At 43.2% G+C, this 21,732-nt stretch overlaps 2 protein-coding genes across 2 annotated transcripts; both read left to right on the forward strand.

Moving 5' to 3' along the window:
* Positions 1 to 6,862: 6,862 nt before the first annotated feature.
* LOC133916743 (NADH dehydrogenase [ubiquinone] 1 alpha subcomplex subunit 13-B) lies at positions 6,863 to 10,137 on the forward strand. Its single transcript, XM_062360560.1, has 3 exons — positions 6,863 to 7,226; positions 9,593 to 9,664; positions 9,748 to 10,137. The coding sequence occupies exons 1-3, from the start codon at positions 7,012 to 7,014 to the stop codon at positions 9,890 to 9,892; spliced, it is 432 nt and encodes a 143-aa protein (XP_062216544.1). The 5' UTR covers positions 6,863 to 7,011; the 3' UTR covers positions 9,893 to 10,137.
* Positions 10,138 to 14,879: 4,742 nt separating this feature from the next.
* Positions 14,880 to 17,678, forward strand: LOC133916744 (protein SOSEKI 2-like). Its single transcript, XM_062360561.1, has 5 exons — positions 14,880 to 15,136; positions 15,224 to 15,293; positions 15,399 to 15,514; positions 15,979 to 16,582; positions 17,346 to 17,678. The coding sequence occupies exons 1-5, from the start codon at positions 14,920 to 14,922 to the stop codon at positions 17,449 to 17,451; spliced, it is 1,113 nt and encodes a 370-aa protein (XP_062216545.1). The 5' UTR covers positions 14,880 to 14,919; the 3' UTR covers positions 17,452 to 17,678.
* Positions 17,679 to 21,732: the final 4,054 nt, after the last annotated feature.

Raw genomic sequence — 21,732 nt, forward strand, 5'->3', positions numbered from 1 at the left:
CTAGAACAAAAGTTATGGCTGTGGACTTGACAAGAAGGTTTGGGTGGAGAGGGATTGTGAAGAGAGAGGGGGCCAGGGGGAGGAGGAAGAAGCGACTCTGCGTGCTTCTCGCCAATGAGGATGCGGTGAAGCAGTTGGTTGCCAGAGCTTGTGTGAGACGGGGAATAGAGGATTGCCTTGTGAGCTCGCGAAAAGGAGAAGCATGGGGAGGATCGCTGCTGGTAACTGATGACAATGGGAGGTGGGCGGTGTGGGCTTTACACGGCTCACTAAAGGATCACGCTGCGATCTGATTACAACCCATCTGAAACAAACATGAAGTAACAGTAATGGATGCCCCTGTGAATGGATCACGGACCAAAACAGAACAATCAAACATCACCTTAGTTTGGCTTTACACTAAGTACATGTGATGTGTCTAGATATAGGCAATGATGTTGCTTTCTAGAGTTTGAGTTCTCAAGATTCTACACATCAGTCCAACTGATGATCACATTTCAAGATTTCATCAAGAAGGACAAGTGCTCCAATGTTTCAGGTTGAAAAATAAAGATCAGAATAGAAAGAAACGAGACTAGGAATAGAGGAATACAAATTTTGAGTTGAAGCTTCAACTTGTTAATCAAGACATACAAAATCTGCTAACTCAAATAAGATTTTCCTTCTCCAATCGAATAACTCGAGTATCCTAGTAATCTGTTGATTAGTCGTCGCTTGATTTGGTCTGGATAATTTTGTGGATCTAAAAAAGGCGGCATGGTAGGGTCGAACCGCCACGTGGAACCAAGCTCAGCTCCACAAGTAACCGATCAGGCTCCACCACGTGTCTCCACGGCCTTCCTTACATGTCACCGTCATCCCAGCGGAGCAGACCCATCAGACCCACTTGAGAGGATCCCAGACTACACCAGGTAACTTGCTGAGGGCACCCCGTGACCTACCCACCAAGTGGAGGCGATCGGATCTCCAGGGGCGTGATTAGCAAGCCACACAAGGAGGCTTATCTGTTCGGATAAGGCCCTAATTATTGGGCCAGGAAAGCAAAATTTATCTATCGATTAATGAGATGTATCATTCGACATGGCTATTAAAATTCTTGGAGAGTTTGATATGCGGATGCATTGTTCTCAGCTTGATGGATAAGTTCCTCCAAGCAATCATTGATTCATGCATCTTTTTTCTTTTATCTTCCCAATGCTTCCCAATTTGCTAGTTGGATCACTGTAGATGTTCGATTTGATTATAAAGTATTGCTTTCTGATCCAAGTTTCTGAATCTGAATTTACTTTTAGAGAAAATTGGATCTGAAAAAATAGAGCGCAACTTGTTTAAATTCGATTCAGCCAAAAGAAGGCAAAATATCGATTCAGTTATTTGTCAGCTGTACTTTTATTCGGATGAAGTGATCAATACAAAATCATGGTAGGTCGTATATAGATTTCGTTTGGGCGGGTGGAGAAAGGCTAGTTAGTGGATCAGATGGGCTTGTGCAAGAATGAGAATTTATTCTGATTTTGTTTTTCTAGAGGGTAGGGTACTCTTCTTGTCAAGATCAGGAAGAGGATTACAGGATAGAACTAGGTAGACGATGACAACACGGTGAATTAAAAATTATCTTCCTTCCACGCAAGTTGCATTCTGGTACATGGAGAGCTCAATTACCTTTACTGCATGTGCGTACAAGTTATAGCTTTTCTCAGTACTATGCTAAGCTTTTTTAAACCAAACTTTTTTTACGTTTGCTGATAATTTTTTTTTTTGCCAAAAATGGCAAGAGTTCTGCCTAAATTAATTAGGAAGGAGTAGCAAATTGTAACATAGTACAGAGAAGTAAAACCCATTAGAGGGCTCGAGAAACAAGAACATGATGCCAAATAACATTAAGACTATCTCTCACTTATGGACCCAAAAATTCTCTATTCCTCTTATAGATGTCGACTAAAATGAGATCAGCCACCTCACTTGGAAGCTCTATGGAGTTATGAAAAATACGATAGTGCTTTCCAAATGTTCCACTGTATGTAGATTAGCACATGTTGAGGTCCTTGCGGAGTGCTAATGGTGTGGCACCGCACCATGTCCTGCCACCACTCACGAATCATTTGGTACTATGTTGTGGATGCTTGAGGGGGTAACTGGAGGTTGAGCGTGGAGAGCACGTGAGAATGGACTTAGGTAGCGAAAGGATATTGAAGACAAAGGTGGGGCACTAGCTCCGGTCAATTGTGGCATAGAGTGCAATTTGGTTGGTGCGGTCGACCCCGAATCGCTATGTTATTTGCGGTGGGGATTTTGTTTTGAATTAGGGCCCATGAAATGAATTTGCATTTGTTTTTTTCTTTGCTTGCCAGTTAATATTTGGATCGAATGGTGCCACTGAACCCATGAATTGAGCCAAATATGTTGACTTGGATGAGTAGCAACCATCAATTATCCATCTCCAAGTGAAGGAGTCTGGAGTATCTGAGGAGAGGTTGATATGTTGAATCTATAACTAAAGGTTGATGAACTCATTGATGTGAGTAGAGGTTGTAATATTCCAATGTAGGTAGCAACCAGCAAGTAGCAGCCGCCCACAACAGGACTTTCGATTTCAAGTCCCTCCTAATACCCTGTAACCAAGTACCGAACATATATGATACATTACGAGATCGAAAGAGTCTTGAAGCCGCTTGTATGATATACCACACGGCGCTAGCAAGACGACATTCAAAGAAAAGAAGTTTAATTATCTCTTATTTGTGACAAAAACACCAGTTCGTACTCCCTTGTCAATTGCGCTTAGTTAGATTATCCTTTGTGAGAAATACATCTTAGCGTAAGTATCAAAGAAAGATTCTGACGTTGGAAATATTAACACTGGGAACATCACTATACACTAAGGCAAGATAGTGAGATTTCATCGAGAATTGTCCATTCAGGGTTAAGTTTCAACGGAACTTATTTTGCTCATAAATAAGCATAATATTAACGATACGAGGAAGTAATTCATTTCACACTGACCGCTATTAATTTCAATCTAGAAGGTTCCTTCTAAAAGAAATATTTAGAGGGAAGGTTAGAATGACACATGCTATAATAATTTATTTGTTCCTTACTATATTGTATAGGTATGAATATTGTTCTCGCGAAGTTAGAATTTTCAACCACTGATCTTTCCAAAATCTGATCTAGGCATTGTCTTGGATAGCGAAGGTTTTGAAACGGATAAAATCTCACTTCACTTTTATAAATCTGACTCAGAAATGTGAATTATATGGGATGTATGGAGCGTTTTTGGAGATTTGTCACAAGGCCCGAGGCGAGGCCGAAGGTCTCCAAGATGAGGCGGAGGGCTTGCAGTTCACTCAGGTTCGGGTTCGGTTTGATGAACAGTCCCGCGTTATTGGTATATGGCTGATGAAAAAATGATGCTGCAGAAACATTTGCACAGCTGCATGTACAATGAGACTTCGTCAGAACAAAAAAAAAAGTAGGCGTGGTGCAGTTGTATGAGATGATCGGTGTAGATACACGGTCATCATCAGTGCATCGTTTCAGCCTGATGAGCTTGACGCTCGATGATACTGGCGCAAGACGGATAACCAAAAAGATTCGGCGGCAAGGCGTGCGGTACAGAATGCGTAGTAAGGATATGATCGCCGAGTCCATTCCAACGTGTTGTTCTCTCGGCAAGATCATATCCTCTCCACTGCCAGCAACCACTGATTGTTCTTCCATTGGAAGTGACAGAACCTCCATTCCTCCTCCACTGACGGCCAATGGGATCGCTGTTTTGTTGCAACTCGCAAGAATTTCTTCTCGTGGAAGATGCACATTTTACTTTGATCACCTGCCCATGTGATGATGCTACGCACTTACGGGCCAAAAGTTAATTGTTTCGTTCTTGACTAACTCGGATCTGGGGCTGAAGTCTATGCACCGTTGCCTTTTTCATGCGGCAAGTGCGTTCTTTTGTGAAAATGAAAATCCCTAGCACCGAACGTGCGGCAACAGCCGCTTCATCCGTGGTTGCAACTTGCAGGGGCATCTTTCTTGTCTGCTATTAGGACGTACAGTTTCTTCACCTGTTCGTCTGATACGGTGCAGTTTACTGAAGCAGTAGGAGCGTCTGTTGGTCGGCTCAGAACGGACAAGCAGATAACAAAAGCGAGAACGGAATGCTCTCACACAAGATTAGATTACTCTCCGAATGCACTTTTATATATAGTATGATGCAGTTCTTTCCACGAATCTTGAGAGAAAAACATACGCGCCGGAAGCTTCTGAATGATCTGTACCATCCTTGACGAAGACAAGGAAACAAATGGTCAAAAAATACATACACGAAAAGCTCTCTGAAAATCGATCTTCAAATATAATTAAACTGAAGTTTTCTTAAATTGGTGCCCCTGATTTTTCACGGTTCCTTCTGTGTTTTGTCGGTGGACAACAGCTAATAGATTCTCTCGATTTCATCCAACCGGAAGACATCGCACTATTACTGGCTTGAGCTCAACGGCAGAAGATTCCAACTAGTTTGTCTTCACGAACGACACCTTTTGGCGTTTTCTTGTGTGTGTTTCCTTGCTCCAAGCTTGAGCACAAGTCTTGTCTTTTTTCTTGTTTTATTTCCTAACCACTAAGGACAGTCAGAATGCAATGCAAGTATCTAATCGATGGTTAGCTGCCTAGCTAGCAGTGTGCTCCTCCTCGTGAGGTCATGCCGTGAGCACTGGCAAAAAGTCATGTGCTGTGTGCCACATGCTGTCGGTGTCACTCTCGGCTCAAGATCCGAGCATAGCTAGGAGTGAGAGTTTTCAGCTAGTTTCTTGTGTGCGTCCTTTTCAACAGACTTTTTTTACAGTCACCTTCAGAGATTCGTCCCAATGTTCCTCATGCTCGGTCGGTAGGTCCTCGCATGCGTCCTTAATCAGTCTAACGGTAGGTCCTCACATGCGTCCTTAATCAGCCTAAACCTTAGCCAATGCTGATCAGCCTTAAACAACTGACTCTAATCGTATGTATGCGGTTTCCACTGTTCCAAATATCAACATGAAAATTATGGCTACACCGCTCGTAGTTTCGCTCGATCGCTTACGGTTAGAGGCGTAGAGTGCGCTCTTCTTTTGCATTTGCAGGTTTCCTTCGGCTCTCCTGCTCCTTTCAGTTACAACTGCTACGACCACGCATGAGCTGCCGAGTCGGCAGGAGGACGTGATTGGTTGCGACGAGGAGCTGGTGGCGCGGCACGAAGGGATCAGCGCCGCCGAGATCCCGGCCGTGTGCCGCGCGCGAGGCCGAGACAACGAGGCGACGAGGCATGACGTGCCGTCGCCAAGGAGACCGACCACGGCAGGGCGCCGCGTTTCATTTACCTAGCGCAAGTGGGAGGTCGATGTTCCCTTCAGAGCCTATTTGCCAGAGCTTTAAAGCAGTTTTTCGATTAAAATTAGAAATAGTTTTGTTAAATAGTAGCTTTCAATTTTTAGCTTTTTAAATGTAATCTGTGTGAGTAATTATCTGAAATAAATTAAAAGTTGAAAAACTGAAAGAAAAAAAGCAGCTTTACTTGATTTATTTCTCGCATAGAATCATTTCTTGTATATAGTTTATTGTAATAGAGAATTATTTCCAACCATATAATCATTTTCAAAAAATTACTTCCTATCATTTTTAAAAAATTACTCTCCACATAAAATTTGAAAGGAAGAGTTTTACCAACCACAGCCAGTGGTCGTCAAGAACGCCTCCGTTCCGCCTCGCCGGGGACGCCCGCGAGGTCACACGGCACGACACGACACGTTGTGTTCACGCCGAAGAATGACGCCGTGCTTGTGCATGCACCGATGCACGCTACCTCACTCAGGGCGTTAGGACGCGTACGTCGCCGGCGCTCACCGACAGCCGCCGTGGCTGCCCCAGGCGCGTCCGCGAGTCGCGAATCTCGAGCCGTGACCTCTTAACTACTACTCCAGTAGCGAGTAATAGTATTCGCTCGTCTGGACCGGCACGGTGCGTGTAAAAATAATACAAGCACCGTGTCCAAGTCGATTGAGCCATGGACGAGGAGCAGGAGGAGGTCATGTCAGTCTGTTTGCGAACGGAGCTAATGCCGCGACGTCTAACCACGCACAGACAGGCAACGTGCCAACGTGATGAGGCCACGAGTGCACGAAAAGGAACACACACCTCTTGCAGATTCTGAATACTTGAGTTCGATACAGGATGATGATTTGGAGTGGGATTTTTTATTTTTATAACTTTTAAATAAAAAAATGCAAATATATATATCTATTTTAAAAATTTACAAATCTAGATTCTTGTTACTCTTCCAATGGACGATAAGTTTAAATATAAAAAAATATTGTGTTACAGTACTCTAAATTCAAAACACTATCAAAATAATTATAAAAAATTCAAAAAAAAACTGTAGTATAGAGAATGCTATACCTAGCTCTTCAAAAAAATTCAACTGAAACCATTACTTATGCAATGAGAAACAAAAAAAATTTGTGCAATAATTTTTAGAGATCTAGATGATAGCATCATCTGTACCACATAATTTTTTATATTTTTTTATTACGATTTCGCTAGTGTTTTGAATTTTGAGAGTATTAGAAGACAATATTTCTTATTTTTAAATTAGCAGTCTAGATTTGATTTAAAAAAAAACAGACACATACATTTGCAAATTTTGATTTAAAAAAATTAAAAATAATAAAGTTCATCCGGAGAGGAATTTGCAAAGCGAAGTCTTGGAGTCCAGTAAGACGTTAGCCAATTACAAGACAGGCCTCTAAAGGGCCTCCAATCTAGGCCCACTTCCTCTTTTTGGAAAGAGACCCTGAAGACCACTGAATTGACGACTCACTCTCTCACAGTCACAGGGGTGAGGCGATTCGCGACTCCAACCGAACCAAATTCACAGCATCGTCTCCTCCCCCATCCTCACTAACCCTATCGCTCGATTTCCCCGGTGTTCTCCAGATCTGCAGCCAGGCGGCCCGGCACCCGGATCGGGGAGCGTAGATGACGGAGGCCATGGTGCGGAACAAGCCGGGGATGGCGAGCGTCAAGGAGATGCCCGTAGTGCAGGACGGGCCGCCGCCGGGCGGGTTCGCGCCCGTGCGCTACGCGCGCCGTATCCCCACCTCGGGGCCCAGCGCCACCGCCATCTTCCTCACCGCCTTCGGCGCCTTCGCATGGGGCATGTACCAGGTCGGCCAGGGGAACAAGGTCCGCCGGTAAGTGCGCGGCCAGCCGTCCATTGGCCTGGCTTGCCTGTTTCGTTGCGGCTCTTACGGTCTAAATGACTTGTTGCAGTAGGTGGTAATATGAAATAGTCTTGTGAATGGATCTTGATTGATGATTCATATACAAATGGATGCCTCACATTAAAATGCAACTACTCTGTAAAATGCAACTAGTCTGATTGGCGTGTCTATGTCGCGCCCGTTTTTATTTTACTGTATAGAACACGACAAAAAAAAAGACTAAAAAAATTAAGTTCATAAATTTTGTACATTTCAATATTTATTTATAAAATTATTAATGTTAAACATATTAAATTAATTATAGAGAAAATAATAGTACTTTTATGCATGCACATAGTTTTAATACGTAGGCAATGTTACTTGGACACCCGTGTCTAAATTTATTTGTCGAATCTGACACCCCAAATCCAAGTCGGATTCAGACACTCGTGTCAGATTCCGAGTTATATTTCGCGTGTCCAAATTTTCTTTGCTAAATCGGATACTCAAGTCCGAGTTGGATTCCGACACTCGTGTCCGTGTACAGGTAATACTGCATGTAGGTGAAAGTAATACTAACCTAAAAAAATTTGTTTCGTATTTTTTTAGTTTTAGATATTTCTCTTTGCATTTTAGATTTTTTTCAGCCGATTTATTAATGTAACTAATATTCATTTCGACATTTTTCTAGAATTTCTCAAAAAAGAAAATTACATATATATATATATGTATGTACATACATATACATATACATATACACCTATACGTATATACATATATACATATACATGGCCTATTGCTACAGTAACAGGGACCTGAGAGGGTGCCGATTCCGCCACCGTTAGGATATAGTATTGATAGCTGTAACATGTACACTATTCGACATACTGCAGAGCCTTCCTCGAATAATGTAATTTCTGAGAAACCTGAATTTAGTACTCAACTGTCTGTCATCAAATAAATAGCCGGGTAGCCAACCTAAGACCAGTCGTTCACATGTGTGCAGCGAGTTACGAAAAACGTGCTTTAGTGAGCAATGCAGCTTCTTGCTGCACATTTTATGCGTATATTAACAGCAGAAAAATGGTCAATGTTGCCGCGTATCTTATATGATGCATGATGCACCAGAGAGTCAGAAACATGTGTTGGAGTGCCTATGCACGTGCCTATCTCTTAGTTAGTTACTCAATTATATCCAGATTGTCTCGGATATCGTCTACTGAAATCCTGTAGGTGCATCACAGCAGCAGTGGATGTTAATTGCCTAATGAGAATGATGGTTTCAATATTGATTGTTGACATATTTATGCTGATTCCTTTAGTTTGGCTACTTCCTGAAAACCAACTAATTGTTTCATAATTGATGGATCTTTTCTCTGAGAACTTTTGTCTGATATTGGATAGTATGTATAGATTTTAGTTTGTTTTAGACCGAAAATAAATTTTAGTTGCAACCAGCTTAGTTACACTCGAATTCCGTTACAGTGCCAATGGTTACCTTGTTGTGTAGGCCTTTCATTTATTGATTGATATCAAGACCTCTAATTGACAATTCACGTTACAACTCGTGGTTGCTAAGGGAATGATTTGTTTTACCTATATCTTCAGTTTCTGTTAATGGACATACTTTAAAAGCATACAAGTGCTACTACCTAGTGCACCCTCTTGTTATGTTTTTTCTTCTGTGTATTTGTAGTTCAGATACTACTTGAAAACCATTTCACCAGTTTTGCAGACATTGATGGATCACATTCTCGCTATATAGTTAACTTCATGAGAGTTTTTGTTGAAGGGTAGTACGAGTGACCATAAATTTTAGTTGCCACCAGCACAGCTACACACAAATTTGGTTACAGAGGCAATGATAACTAGTTTTGTAGGCCTGCCTCTTTGATTGATTTATCTCGAAGGCTTCTAATTGAAAATTCATATTACAACTTGTGGCTGCTAAGAGCAATTGGGAAAATAGATTTGTAATCAATGCGGCAATTCCATGCCAATCATCCTCTTTTACCTAATTCTTCAGTTTTTGTTAGTAGACAGACTTTAAGAACACACAAGTGATACTCCCTAGTGCACCCTCCTGTTATCTTATTCCTTTTCTCTGCATTTACTGTTGAACTTGAGCATGCATAGTGCTTTCTCACTTATGCTTATGTCTTTTCTCGTAATGTCATGCCTTGTTGCTTTTCAGTGCTTGTTGGTTATCTGATCTTCACATCGATCTTACATTTTTGTTTTAGCTTTCACGGGTAGTAAATGCTTATTACTACTTATTAATTCATATGATTTTTTTGCATCCTTGTTACTCTTTAGCTCATCATTCTTGGCCTTATGAGGTGAAATTCTATATGTAGTGCGCTCAAAGAAGAGAAAATTGCTGCTCGTAGTGCTATACTACCTATGCTCCAAGCTGAAGAGGATGAAAGGTACTACTCAATGATGTCTGTTATATCATCACCCTTATTATTTCCCTGGCATTTCATAACACATAAGGTCCATGATACTATAGATTTGTCAAAGAGTGGAAGAAGTATCTTGAAGAGGAGGCGAGGATCATGAAAGATGTTCCAGGATGGAAGGTTGGTGAAAACGTGTACAATTCTGGGAAATGGATGCCTCCGGCTACCGGTGAGCTGCGTCCTGAAGTTTGGTAAAGGGTTTGTTGCAGCACTTTGAGAATGTCATCATGTCATGAGGACATGAATAAGGCTTTTAAACCTGGGTACCATCAATTTTCTATCGGGGACCTACTCTTGAAACACCTTCTCTGTATTTGTTGTGGTGTTGAAATTTGGCTGGTTAATAATTGGACATATCAAACTGACTTCTTTTCTCTCTTCTCAACTGCGAACTATGCTCGTACGTTGATGTAACATGTACATGTTTGATATTGCGTTTCTGCCTCTGGTTTTTCTTTCTGTAGTGATGCCGAACATGGAGTCCATTTCATTCGAGAAAGTATGGATTATCAATAAGGTAATACTTGCATGCTAGATAAGAGCAAGAGCAAGGTATACTATTCGCCTAGGTAGTAAGGGTGGGTCCTTTGTCGTTAGCGGATATTAGTTATTGCATATGGTACAATGTACTCGAGTCATAAAAAAGTGTTGTGTTTTAAACTTTGCCCATCAATGATTTAATATAGTTTTAATATTTTGATTCAACTTTAAGAAATGGTATAGTCAGATTTGTCTCGAAAAATAGTTTTAAAATATTACAACTTTACTATATTTTGTACTACTTCGTGATCAAAAGGAGTGTGTTGGTGACTGAAGTGAGTACATTGTAGTGTGCAACATTCTTTTGTGAGTTGTGACTGGAGTGAGTATATAGATACAACAAGGTCTTAAGATGGATCCCACATCACAATAAAAAATCTGTAACCTTGCAACCGTCCCTGATCCATTTCCGTCGTCCCCTCCGCTCACTCCTCTCGTTCCCTGCGCACAACGACGCCTTCTCCATCACGGTAGCCTTTTGGAATCCTATATTCTTGTGAGAGGATTTTTATTTATTTCAGCATTTTAATAGTTTTTTTTATAGTTCTCTTCAAAAGAGGATTCCTAAGATCACTTCTTATACCTACGATTTTTTCTTCTTTTCATTCTCAAATCATTTTGAAAAAAAACTGTTAGAGATAAAAAAATAAAAAAATAAGAAATAAAATCAGATAAAAACGAAATAAAGAAAAAATAGTTAGAGATGACCTAACCTTAATTGACGCCAGCTCCAGCGACTAGTGAGTACCAATTAGACGCCAGCTCTAGCGACTAGTGAGTACCAATCAGGTCGTGACCTTCGGTGCTGATCTGAACCTACATGTTTACTGCTGGTACGGACTGGGACAAAAGCAATGGTACGTCAGTAGTACCTGTCACCGCTTCGCCAAAACATACCAAAGCCAGCACAGTTCGTCTCTACAGGCTACAAGAATCTGCATCGATGTAAAGGGCACTGTGCTGTGCAAGAACTGACGTGCCTCTGCCCCCCCCCCCCCCCCTACGCCAGCCTAGCTGCGTACAGCACAACGTTGCCTCGATGCTCTGTTCATGCGTCGGCACATCGCAGAAGCCAGTCAGCAACAAGGCCGGCCGCGGTGGCTGCAGTTTCTGTCATCTCCGTGACTCGTTGCGCATGTGGGGAGGGAGGCTGAGGCCCCGACATTTACTTTACCGCGTGCCTCCATGGGGCTGTCGAAGTTGCAGGCACAGAAGCACGGGATCCAAAGGCACAGGATGGATGAGTCGAGTAGGCTTTTTGCCCTGAGAGCTCTCTGGTTAGGGCCATGGGCCATGGCAATGGATGCCAAAGTGAAGACCTCATCTGGCCTTTGCTCTGGCAGGAGCTGTGCCACCCATACAGCCATTACTGCGTGCAACTCTCTTTTTATGTGCGATAATCTTGGCTTCTCGTGTCTCTGCCTCTCTGGCCATTGCTGCCGTCCTGGCTTGGTTTCTTCTTCTGGCCCGTGTGGCCTGCGTCAGCCTTTTCTGAACCGTTTCCACAGCCTATGCAAGTGTAGTGTAGCATGCATTGGCATGGTTGCAGCGGAAAAGGCGTTTCTAGGACAGTTGAAGTAGCTACCTTTTCCTTTGTAGGGTTCTGTTCCTTCCGTCATGCAGTACGAGTATTTGTTTGTTGTACCGGGCTAGTGATGGTTGTTGCGTGGGGTGCAACGTCCAAAGGCTTGATTCCAAGAGATGTTTCGGCGTTGAAGCCACTTCAGACTTATCATTTCCTGGTTGCCAGTTCATGCTTCTGAAACCTTTAGGATCTTCAGATCATGATGTGTTTTATCTAGACCACAACAGGAACAAAGAATAATCTGGCTCATCTCAAGACAAGCTAAGAGAATCATTCACGGCACCTTCTACTCCAAAATGTTTCCTGAACATTTAGTTGAGCCATGATTTCTCAATGACAACAAAGATATTTTTGCTCTGGCTCAGTTTTTGCCAGGGATTTTACGGGCTTTTGTGACCTAAATAAACTCCAACCAGCGTATGGGGTCACAGAATGGCAATGTAATCAATGCGGTTGTACTGGTTGTTGTCCACTCTATCCTCAGTACTATGCCTTCCTGCTGTTCTGTATCAGAAACTAGAGCTTTTTTTAAGCCATCAGAAACTAGAGCTGCGCCCACTTAGGCAAAGGCAAATAGGCAAATCTGCTTACACTCTTGCGAGCTGTTCCTTTCTTTGTGGACTGCAGCTATGCACTTAACATTATTGATGCACCGGACACTGATTTCCTTCTTGTCCATGTCCAACCCTGGCTGGCCTGTGCTCTGCTATGCAAGTGTGTTTCGTCACGCTTTTGGTGCTGAAATGCAGCCACTTTTTGTTTCATAGAATGTTGCATGGCATTATCTAAGCAAGATCTATGTTGATGGGAACTAAGTATCACAAAAAGATGCAACAATGAATAAAGAGCTACGATATAGCATCAAAGCAAAACTGGTAAAGTTCATATGGTAGTATAGCTTTAGCGTCTTTACACACAAACAAACGCTACACGACAGTTCCATATTTCTGCTCCCAACGAAACAGAGCCTCAATGCTGCAGAGTAGCAGAATCCTCAGAGAATTTATTGCCGATAATTAAATTAGCAGTATAGTTTTACATCAGAACGGGCATGTAATGCCTTGCGATGTAACTTTCATATATTCACTCGCATGAATTTAATATCAAGAACAGAAGAAATGCTGGACTCGAAATAAAAATAATCGGGTGTCCCCAAATGGTCTGCTAAAGATGCAATTGTCCCATTTATTAGACTAGAGAGTGTCATATAGACTATTAAATATGACAAATCATTAGGAAACAAAAATTTAACCGATGTATAGACTAGCGTGAATATGTCCTTACCTGAATGGATGCCAGATTTTTCAATTCTTTTTTTTTTCTTTCCTTGAGGCGTGGCAGTTGCTTCAAGGCAGAGAGGCCTCACGTAAATTTGTTAGGGCGGCTGCTAGCTGGTCATGGGATTTTCAATTAGTCTAGCGAAGAGGTGCATCAATTTACTACTCCTGGTAACCATAGCCATAGCAGCATCAAGCCATGCAAACACACAAAGAACAAATTTTCTTCAATGCATGCCTGGTGAAATATTGATAAAGTATAATTCCACTGCAGTGTCATTCCACCTTGTCGTAGGGCAAAGAAATAAATCGGAGCATATGTCTTTACAAGATGAGGAGTGGTAGACTTTAATCACTTGTTCAATAGTATAGCACTGTTTATTGCGTGTTGCAGCGTTGCATGCAGGGGACGATGGAAGTACTATTTGGTCTTGATGGGCCATTGGATCATTGATGAATTATGGCCAGTGGCGGACATCTTCATAAATTCAGCCGATCTAGGTTGCTGTTTCTTTGCCCCCTTTTGAGTTCGTCTTATCAGAGCTAGCATTGACCTGGAGCGATGGGAACTAGCCCGTGATTCAGAGCGAAACAGGGCCTGTCACCGATGGAGGAATGGATCCGGATCGCTGACGACTTCTTCGCTGACGCGTGAGTCATGTGATCCTCGTTCTGGAGGAATATAGGGCGTTTGGATTCTAACAGAACTGTCTCGACCTGATTACTCGCAAAAATAAACTGTCTCGACCTGACTTTAGATTACTACTCCAAAAGCACAAGAGGGAGTAGAAACTAGAAACAAGTCCAACGTTTTGAAAGGCTCGCATAGGAAGGATAGGATTCACCGAAAGCATGCAGGTTTCCAAAAGCTGGCACGCACGCACGCACTGCGCTGGCTTGTTTCCAAAAGCTGCTGCTGCAATCCCTCACAAGTGCGAAACGGGCGACGAGGCGAGGGGCAGGCAGGGAGGGCCACGGGCGCGCGGGGTCCTTCTCCTCCTTGCCCTGCCCTGCCCTGCCCTGCCGCGCGCCCCCAGCAGAGGTCCACATCGCGTCCGCCGGGCCCGGGCCCGGGCCCGGGCCCTGCCCTCGGCAGCAATGCACTCACTGCACGGTGCGGGGCAGGTGCGATCAATGCGCAGCAGTACGTGACGCCGTAGCTAGGCAAGCTAGCTGCCTCTCTCTCTCACCTTCTCTTTCCTCTGTTTCCACGTTTCGAAAATAAATAAATGTGTAGAATAATTTTTTTATTTATATGTGATATACTATTTTGAGATCTATGTTGAATAAAAATAACGGCTATCTAAATGATGCTGTATGAGGATATGTAGCACAGCGTAGAATTTATTTCCCCTAGAAGCCACCATGCGTTTGCATACTGGACGAGCGTTTTTGCCAAAATAATAAGTAGACGCATTATGAGATTAAACTATCTTCAACTATATTCTCTTCATTTAGTTTACTTTTCAATTTAGTTTTTATTCTTTTTATTTTTTTTATCTTTAACAATTTTATTTTGAAGGAATTCGTGAAGGTAAAAAAGAATTCCGTTTTTAAAAAAATAACCTTATTAGAAATCCCTAGAAGATGCTCTTATACTGTTGGTACCCAGCCGACGTTCCAAGTTCCATTCCCATTCTTCGCTCCAAAGCCGTTGTCTCGTAGCGGCAGTCCCTGTGGCTGTGGGGGCCAAGCAGAAGACAATACCAAAGCAGCAAGCTATAGTCGCAATCGCAATATAAAAAGTCGTCGCCACTATTGTGAAAAGCTGCGAGTTGGGTGGTCACTGGTCGGTGAGCTTAGCTAGGCCCTCGAGGGGAATGGAGGCGGCCGGAGCGGAAGGGAGGAGGCCGGTGGGCAGGGTGGAGGCAAGCCCGGAGCGGGGCAGACCGGCGTACGCGTCGTCGGTGAGGCCGGCGCCGGCGAGGCCCATGAGGAAGGTGCAGATCATCTACTACCTCTGCAGGAACGGGCAGCTGGAGCACCCGCACTTCATGGAGCTCGCGCAGCATCCACACCAGCCCCTCCGCCTCAAAGGTAATCCACATTCACATAAGTTTAGTATTGAGGTATATGGTCTTTCCTTCGAACCAATCTAGTATGTGTGTTGCTGTTCTTGTAAAGATGTGACGGACAGGCTCACGCTGCTGAGGGGTAAAGGCATGGCGGCTCTCTTCGCATGGTCATGCAAGAGGTACGCACGAACTCGTTGCTATTTCTACTCTTTTCTCGGGCTACAACACTGGACCTGGAGCTTACACATGGTTGCTGTGCGTTAATCTGTGTGTACATTTTGAAGGAACTACAAGAACGGGTACGTGTGGAACGACTTGTCGGAGAACGATGTGATCTACCCGTCGGACGGCGTGGAGTACGTGCTCAAGGGCTCTGAGATCTTCCCTGGCTGCTCTTCAGGTACCGACCATCATCATCGCCCTACTCACCCCACCGGCCGTTCTCTCTCGTCAGTACTGCTGACCATACTGAAAAATGGTCAAGAACAATGCAAAGTAACATGCATCTTTCTTAGTCACGGGAACAATGCAAAGTTCATCTGCTACACTTCCTTTCCTAAAAACAAGCATGTCCTGCTGCTCCTGCTTGCTGATTTTCTTTCTTTTTCCCTCGTTTCATCGTCAACTGGTTGGACCATGGGTGCTGGTACATGCAGGCGCAGCTTTCTTACACCGTGCACGTTCCCTTTCAGTGGCCTTTCTGCACTCACCTCGTAATTCGCGAAGACTTGTGAACCGACCGTACCCAACGCTAGACTTCTTTAAACCGCATCCGTCATCTGAATCAATGGCCACCTGTCTCTGCCAAATCATTCAATTCGTGTGCTTTTTTCCTCTCGTCCTGACGTTTTCTGAACCTTGCAGATCGGTTGCAGCACCTCCGGGCGACCGACAGGTCTCCGACGAAACCCCTGGCCCTCCCCCACAAGCAGTACGTGGACAGATACCGAGACGACGCCGCAGAAGATCCCGACGACGACGAGCTGGGGCACTGTTACCACCGCCGAGCCGCGGCAGCTCGGCCCGACAAGCCCGTCTTGGCTCGCACCATCCGGAGCCGTCCCGTGGAGCTGCCAGTCGAGGAAACCTCGCCGCCGTCCTCGACCTCCTCGGACAAGCCGCCGGAGCCCCAGCAGCCGAGTGGGCGGGCCGAAGAGCCTGAGCCGAACCGCCCCGGCTCGATGCTTCTGCAGCTCATCGCGTGCGGGTCGACGGCGGCCGCAGCCGGCTCGGGGAAGTGCCGGGCGGAGCCGAGGCGGAGCTGCGGCTTGGTGAGCCGGCTCTCGTCCCGCGCCGGCCCGGACGATGAGGAGGAGGCGGGCGGCGAGCTGGGCCGGCGGTTCGGGCACCTGGCGGTGGAGGAGAAGGAGTACTTCAGCGGCAGCATCCTGGAGGGTGGCGGCGGCTGCCGGGGCATGCCGCTACCGGCGTCGTCGCTCAAACGGTCCAACTCGTACAACGAGGAGAGGTAACCTCACCGGAAACCGTTCGATCGTCGCTTCCTGCAATGGCATGATTTGACGCATTTTAATCTCGGTTTTTGCCGTTCATGGTCGCATTCGTGTTGTCATGTCTTAGCCAATTAAAGAGCTCTCTCCTACATACGTAGACGTAGCATGCATGGCACGTTGAAACTAAATGGGAAGCTTGGAGTTTAGTCGTGACTGTACATAGAGGACAACAAGTGAGCATGCCTCCAGTTCTGAAAAAAAACAAGGAAGGAAGAAGAGAACAACGGCCGGCGAATGCATGTCGTCGCTGAGATCGAACAAAGCTAGCCAAAGAATGGTGACTACGTACGGGTCCATAAGGCGGGCAGTACGTACTGCACTGCCGAAGTACCGAATGAGTAGTCTCGTTGGCTGTATGCTGTACGTCGTCGTGCAGTGTGGACTGTGGACTATGCATGCATGCGCCGGCCAGGGGCACTGTTCGGTCTTGTGGCTCTCTAGATAGGCGGCCGTACTTGGCGGGCTGTGTCAGTGTAGCTGTGTACATACGGAGCAGTATATACACACAGTCACTGGCTCACTGCACACCTACACACTGACAAGATGGAGTTAGTACTGTACTAGCAGCACACATGTCGAGCTTGTGCATGCATAGCTTACACACGTGATTACTGTTTGTAGGAAACATGCAGCTTGTTGCTGTGTAGTATTATGGCTAGTATATCGTACGTTTGCAGAATGGGCCGATGATTATTGAGTTTTCTTATGTTTAATTTTCAGGAGCTCGAGGCTTGGCGTTGGTGCAACCGGTGAGCAGATGGAAGGCGACCAAGGGATCAGGGGAAGATGCATCCCCGGCAGGAAGAAGCAGCAACCGCAGAAGTAGGCCTGGCGTCTTCATCAGATTTGCAAGAACTAAACATCTAGCAGTTTCTCTACCTGTAACACAAAACTCGGTTGAACGCCGATGTGTTTGGCATCTTTTTTTAAAAAAAAATTGGCAAGGGAGCTTCTCTCATACTCATTAAGAGGGTGAGCACCAACGCAGAGCCGAGGCTTGAACGCTGGTGTTTAGCATCTTTAGATCTGTGATGTTCAGGGCATGCCAGTTAATCAGGGAGTACTACTAAGTAGCAGTAGGCTGCTAGCTGCTGGCCACAGTTTAATCGTTGATGGATTCATTCTTGGTGAGTCGCCAGTGATCGGCGAGCAGCTGTGCTGGGAACAGTTAGTAGGACGGCGTGGCCCTATACAAATGGAGTACTGGCTGCCGCTGCGTTCCAGTCTGCCAGGGCAGCCAGGCTATCTATGCAACATTGCAATGGCCCGCGCGCGGAACCATCTTGCCATGCCTCCTTCCCCGGTTCACCTCTGGCAATAATCGATCTGCTGCTTCCTCTTCACTACTGATCTGCTGTCATTGTGCCTGACGACTCTTTTCTCTCTTGTTTTGGCCGAAAAAAACCGGAGTGAGAATCTCAGCCTTAAGTTGTTGGTGCAAGTCAAGAATACTTTATAGTACAGTACAGTACAGTTTTATTTGGAAACTAATGACGAGCATGCTACGGAGGAAGAACAAGGGGCGACGCAGCTGCGACACCATGATCACAGGACAAGGGAAAGAAAGAAGGCCACATGCCATGCCTTTTTCACTCGGTCGTCAGCACCGGCGCCGCCTTCGGGAGCGGCTGCCCTTTGATGAAGGACGAGAAAAGCACCAGCCCTCCTCGCTCCAGCTCGAACGCTCGTCGGTGGTGTTCACACCCGAGCGACCAACCGTCCGAGCAATCGCTCGTTCGTGTCTCTAAAGTGGTTAAGTCATTGTGCTGTTGTCATATCCAATCTTTTCCTGTAATTCTTTTGTCTATCATGCTACATTTTAAAAATCTGTTGACTTGTCTAGTTACATTGTTTGTGCTGTTGCTGAGCCGCATCTCACCATCAAATTTGTCACATGTTTCCAGATGGGGCATTAAGACCTAATCATTTCGTACACTGCATGATTAACCTGTTGCCAGTGTGGTTGCTGCGGCGTTAGGCCCTAACCTTTCTCCTCGGGGCAGCGTAATGGCCACTAATCCTTGTGCATTTCTTTACTCCCCTTGAGGAACAGCAGCCACCAGTTTTTTGAAAGATTATCATATGCATGTAATATTTTTTGACTCGCACTTTAGAACACTATCCCCATCCATATGATGTTTGCATATACGACTGTTATGTGGATGGACCAAGGCACTAAACTGACAAGTATTGCCCCCCTCACCTTTTTGCTTCTGTTTTCGTTCATTCTTTTCGTTTAGAGATGACGGTTGCTTGGCGGGGCTACTGCTGGCTGTGGTGTAAGTGTTAGATTCTGATTTCTAATTCCTGAAAAGAGGCGAAGAAGTGGTTTAGTTGGTGGTCTTTTGCTATTTGCTTCGAGATGTTTCTTTAATCATTCACTAACATTCTTGTGCCAATCCTATCGCTTCACTAGCTCGCAACTTTCTTGGCTCTTGATGGAAGGTCCTGTAAGTGGTGCTATTCAGGCTGCCATGCCTGTTCTATCCAGCCTCGCATCAAACAACACAAAATCAAATTCGATACGCGCCCTAAGGTGCAAACAAAATCTCTTTTACTACCTTTTAAGCCAAGCTAACCACAAGCCACTGATCTTGTGGTTAGGCAGCTCCCTGCCCACTCCCAGGATCTCGACTGGTTCTTTCGGGTGGTACTCTGCCGATGAGAACACGACACGTCAATATTCTTTCTGCTCCGAGTCTGGCCTTTCTTCTTCATGTGGCTGCGGACAGCTTATACCCTCCCCTGCTCGCTTTCCTTTTCCTTTCCTCCCGCAGCGGCGAGGACACGCGCGTCGTCGATCGCCGCGGGCCACACGAATGCCGCCGGCCGCTTTTGTTTCTGCAGCGAACGCAGATGCACTCCACTCCAGCTCGCTCGCCAGAAGAAAAGGCTAGCACACAGTGAACACGAGAGGAATGGTCTGTGTAATGATGAATCAACTCTCGCACTGTTGGTCGCTGTGTATGCTTCTTTTAGAGATGGAAAAATTGAACTGTTTAATTCCCTTGCATCTCCATTTTCTGGTACAAGGGAAAATCTTGCAATGTCCAATCAGAAACATAATCGCCATGACAGTAATGAACGATTGGCCCTAGCCCCATCAAATCAGGCGATTCGGGCGGCCAACGTCAACATTGAACAGATTTTCTTATAAATACATGTCATTTATAATAGATTTTGTTATAAATGTATCTTATCTTATATTTACTAATTCGAGACTCATTTTGGTGCCCCCATATTAATTCTAGAAAATTTCTAGAAATTCTCATAAAAAAGCAAAACATCTAACCGTCGAATTAATTGATTAACTAACTGTAACCATATATAAACAATCAGAAGAAGAAAAAATATTAAAAAACAAATCATAGAGTCCAACTCTAAGACTACTTCTTTTTTGATCTTTTCCTTTTTTTTATAGATACCCTTTGTCCAACGAGGTTACGTTAGCAAACTCCAACTTAGTTACGTTAGCAATAAACACATTTTTTCAAATCAATTACGATATGACAATTAAATATACGTGTAATCAAATATTACAAAATTAAAATAACAGAACGCAAACATATTACGGATTATCACATAAAGTAATATCAAAGAATTTATAATGTATTTCAAAAAAATAATATGAGATACGGTGACAACATTAAAAATAATAATAATTTCAAAAAATCAAGAAAAAAATAAAAATCAATTTGCATAACACATAAAATGAAAATTATAAATTAGATCTATTCACAAATAATAAATATGATTTCAATATTATGAATAAAAATTGCATTTATAATTTACATTCTAATATTTAAATATAAATATAAATAGCTAATGTATCTTAGCATACAACCATTATTAACACAAATATCTAAAATTCAGCAATAAGCTAAATTTCTAGCCTGTGCAGTCGTACAGGTTGATGCGCTAGTATTTACTAATTAGAGGTTCTTTTTTGCCTCCACGTTAATTTTAAAAAAATCCTAAAAATTCCTATAAAAAAACAAAACATCCAACCGTCGAATTAATTGATTGACCAACTGTAACCATAGATCAACAAATAAACGAAACAACATAGTAGATTAAAAAACAAATCATAGAGTTCAGTCCCAAGACTACTTCTTGCATTGTCTTTTCTTCCTTTTTATTGTAGATATCATTTGTCCAACAAGGTTACGTTAGCAAACTCCAACTTAGTTACGTTAGCGATCCACACGCTTTTCCAAATCAATTATAATCAAACATTAAAAATTAAAACAACAGAACGCAAACATATTACGGATTATCACACAAAAATAATATCAAAGAATTTATAATGTATTTCCAAAAAATAATATGAGATACGGTGATGACATTAATAATAATAATAATAATTTCAAAAAATCAAGAAACAAAAAAAATCAATTTGTATGAGATACGGTGATGATATTAAAAATAATAATAATTTCAAAAAAATCAAGAAACAAATAAAAATCAATTTGCATAACACATAAAATAAAATTATAAATTAGATCTATTCACAAATAATAAACATGATTCCAATATTATGAACAAAAATTACATTTATATTTTACATTCTAATATTTAAATATAAATAGTTGATATATCTTAGCATGCAACCATTATTAACACAAATATCTACAATTCAGTCATAAGCCAAATTTCTAGCCTATGCAGTCGCACGGGTTGATGCGCTAGTATATTTAATCATATTTTTTATTAAAATGTATTTATTAAATTTATAATATTATAAAAATAATTTTCAAGATAAAACACATATAATTTTTAATATTTTTAAATTAAATATTTTAAAAATTATTATTAATCAAAGTTTGACATATATATGTATGTATGTATGTATTTATTTATGATCGGAGAAAATATCTAAGTACAATATGTGTCATAAATTTCTCCTATTCAGTATTGTATTCTCGTACACGACGATACACATATTGCTCTCCTAGTAATCTAGCATGGACAGATTCGAATCCAATGATCTGAGAGATGATTGGCTAGAGAAAGAGTTGTTTAACCATCTGCTCGATTACGGCGACGAGATCACAGTACTGCTCGAAGACCGTAGCATCCAAGCTGCCGCGTAGACCACGTTCATTCA

The sequence above is a fragment of the Phragmites australis genome, chromosome 4, assembly GCF_958298935.1.
Source record: "Phragmites australis chromosome 4, lpPhrAust1.1, whole genome shotgun sequence".
Lineage (NCBI taxonomy): Eukaryota > Viridiplantae > Streptophyta > Magnoliopsida > Poales > Poaceae > Phragmites > Phragmites australis.

Excerpts from the sequence above, each read along its gene's own strand:
- LOC133916743 (XM_062360560.1), top strand. The coding sequence starts at position 7,012 with ATGACGGAGGCCATGGTGCGGAACAAGCCGGGGATGGCGAGCGTCAAG. Across the intron at positions 7,227-9,592 it reads CAGGGGAACAAGGTCCGCCG|TGCGCTCAAAGAAGAGAAAA; the intron begins GTAAGTGCGCGG and ends TTCTATATGTAG. Across the intron at positions 9,665-9,747 it reads CAAGCTGAAGAGGATGAAAG|ATTTGTCAAAGAGTGGAAGA; the intron begins GTACTACTCAAT and ends ATGATACTATAG.
- LOC133916744 (XM_062360561.1), top strand. The coding sequence starts at position 14,920 with ATGGAGGCGGCCGGAGCGGAAGGGAGGAGGCCGGTGGGCAGGGTGGAG. Across the intron at positions 15,137-15,223 it reads CCAGCCCCTCCGCCTCAAAG|ATGTGACGGACAGGCTCACG; the intron begins GTAATCCACATT and ends GTTCTTGTAAAG. Across the intron at positions 16,583-17,345 it reads AACTCGTACAACGAGGAGAG|GAGCTCGAGGCTTGGCGTTG; the intron begins GTAACCTCACCG and ends TTTAATTTTCAG.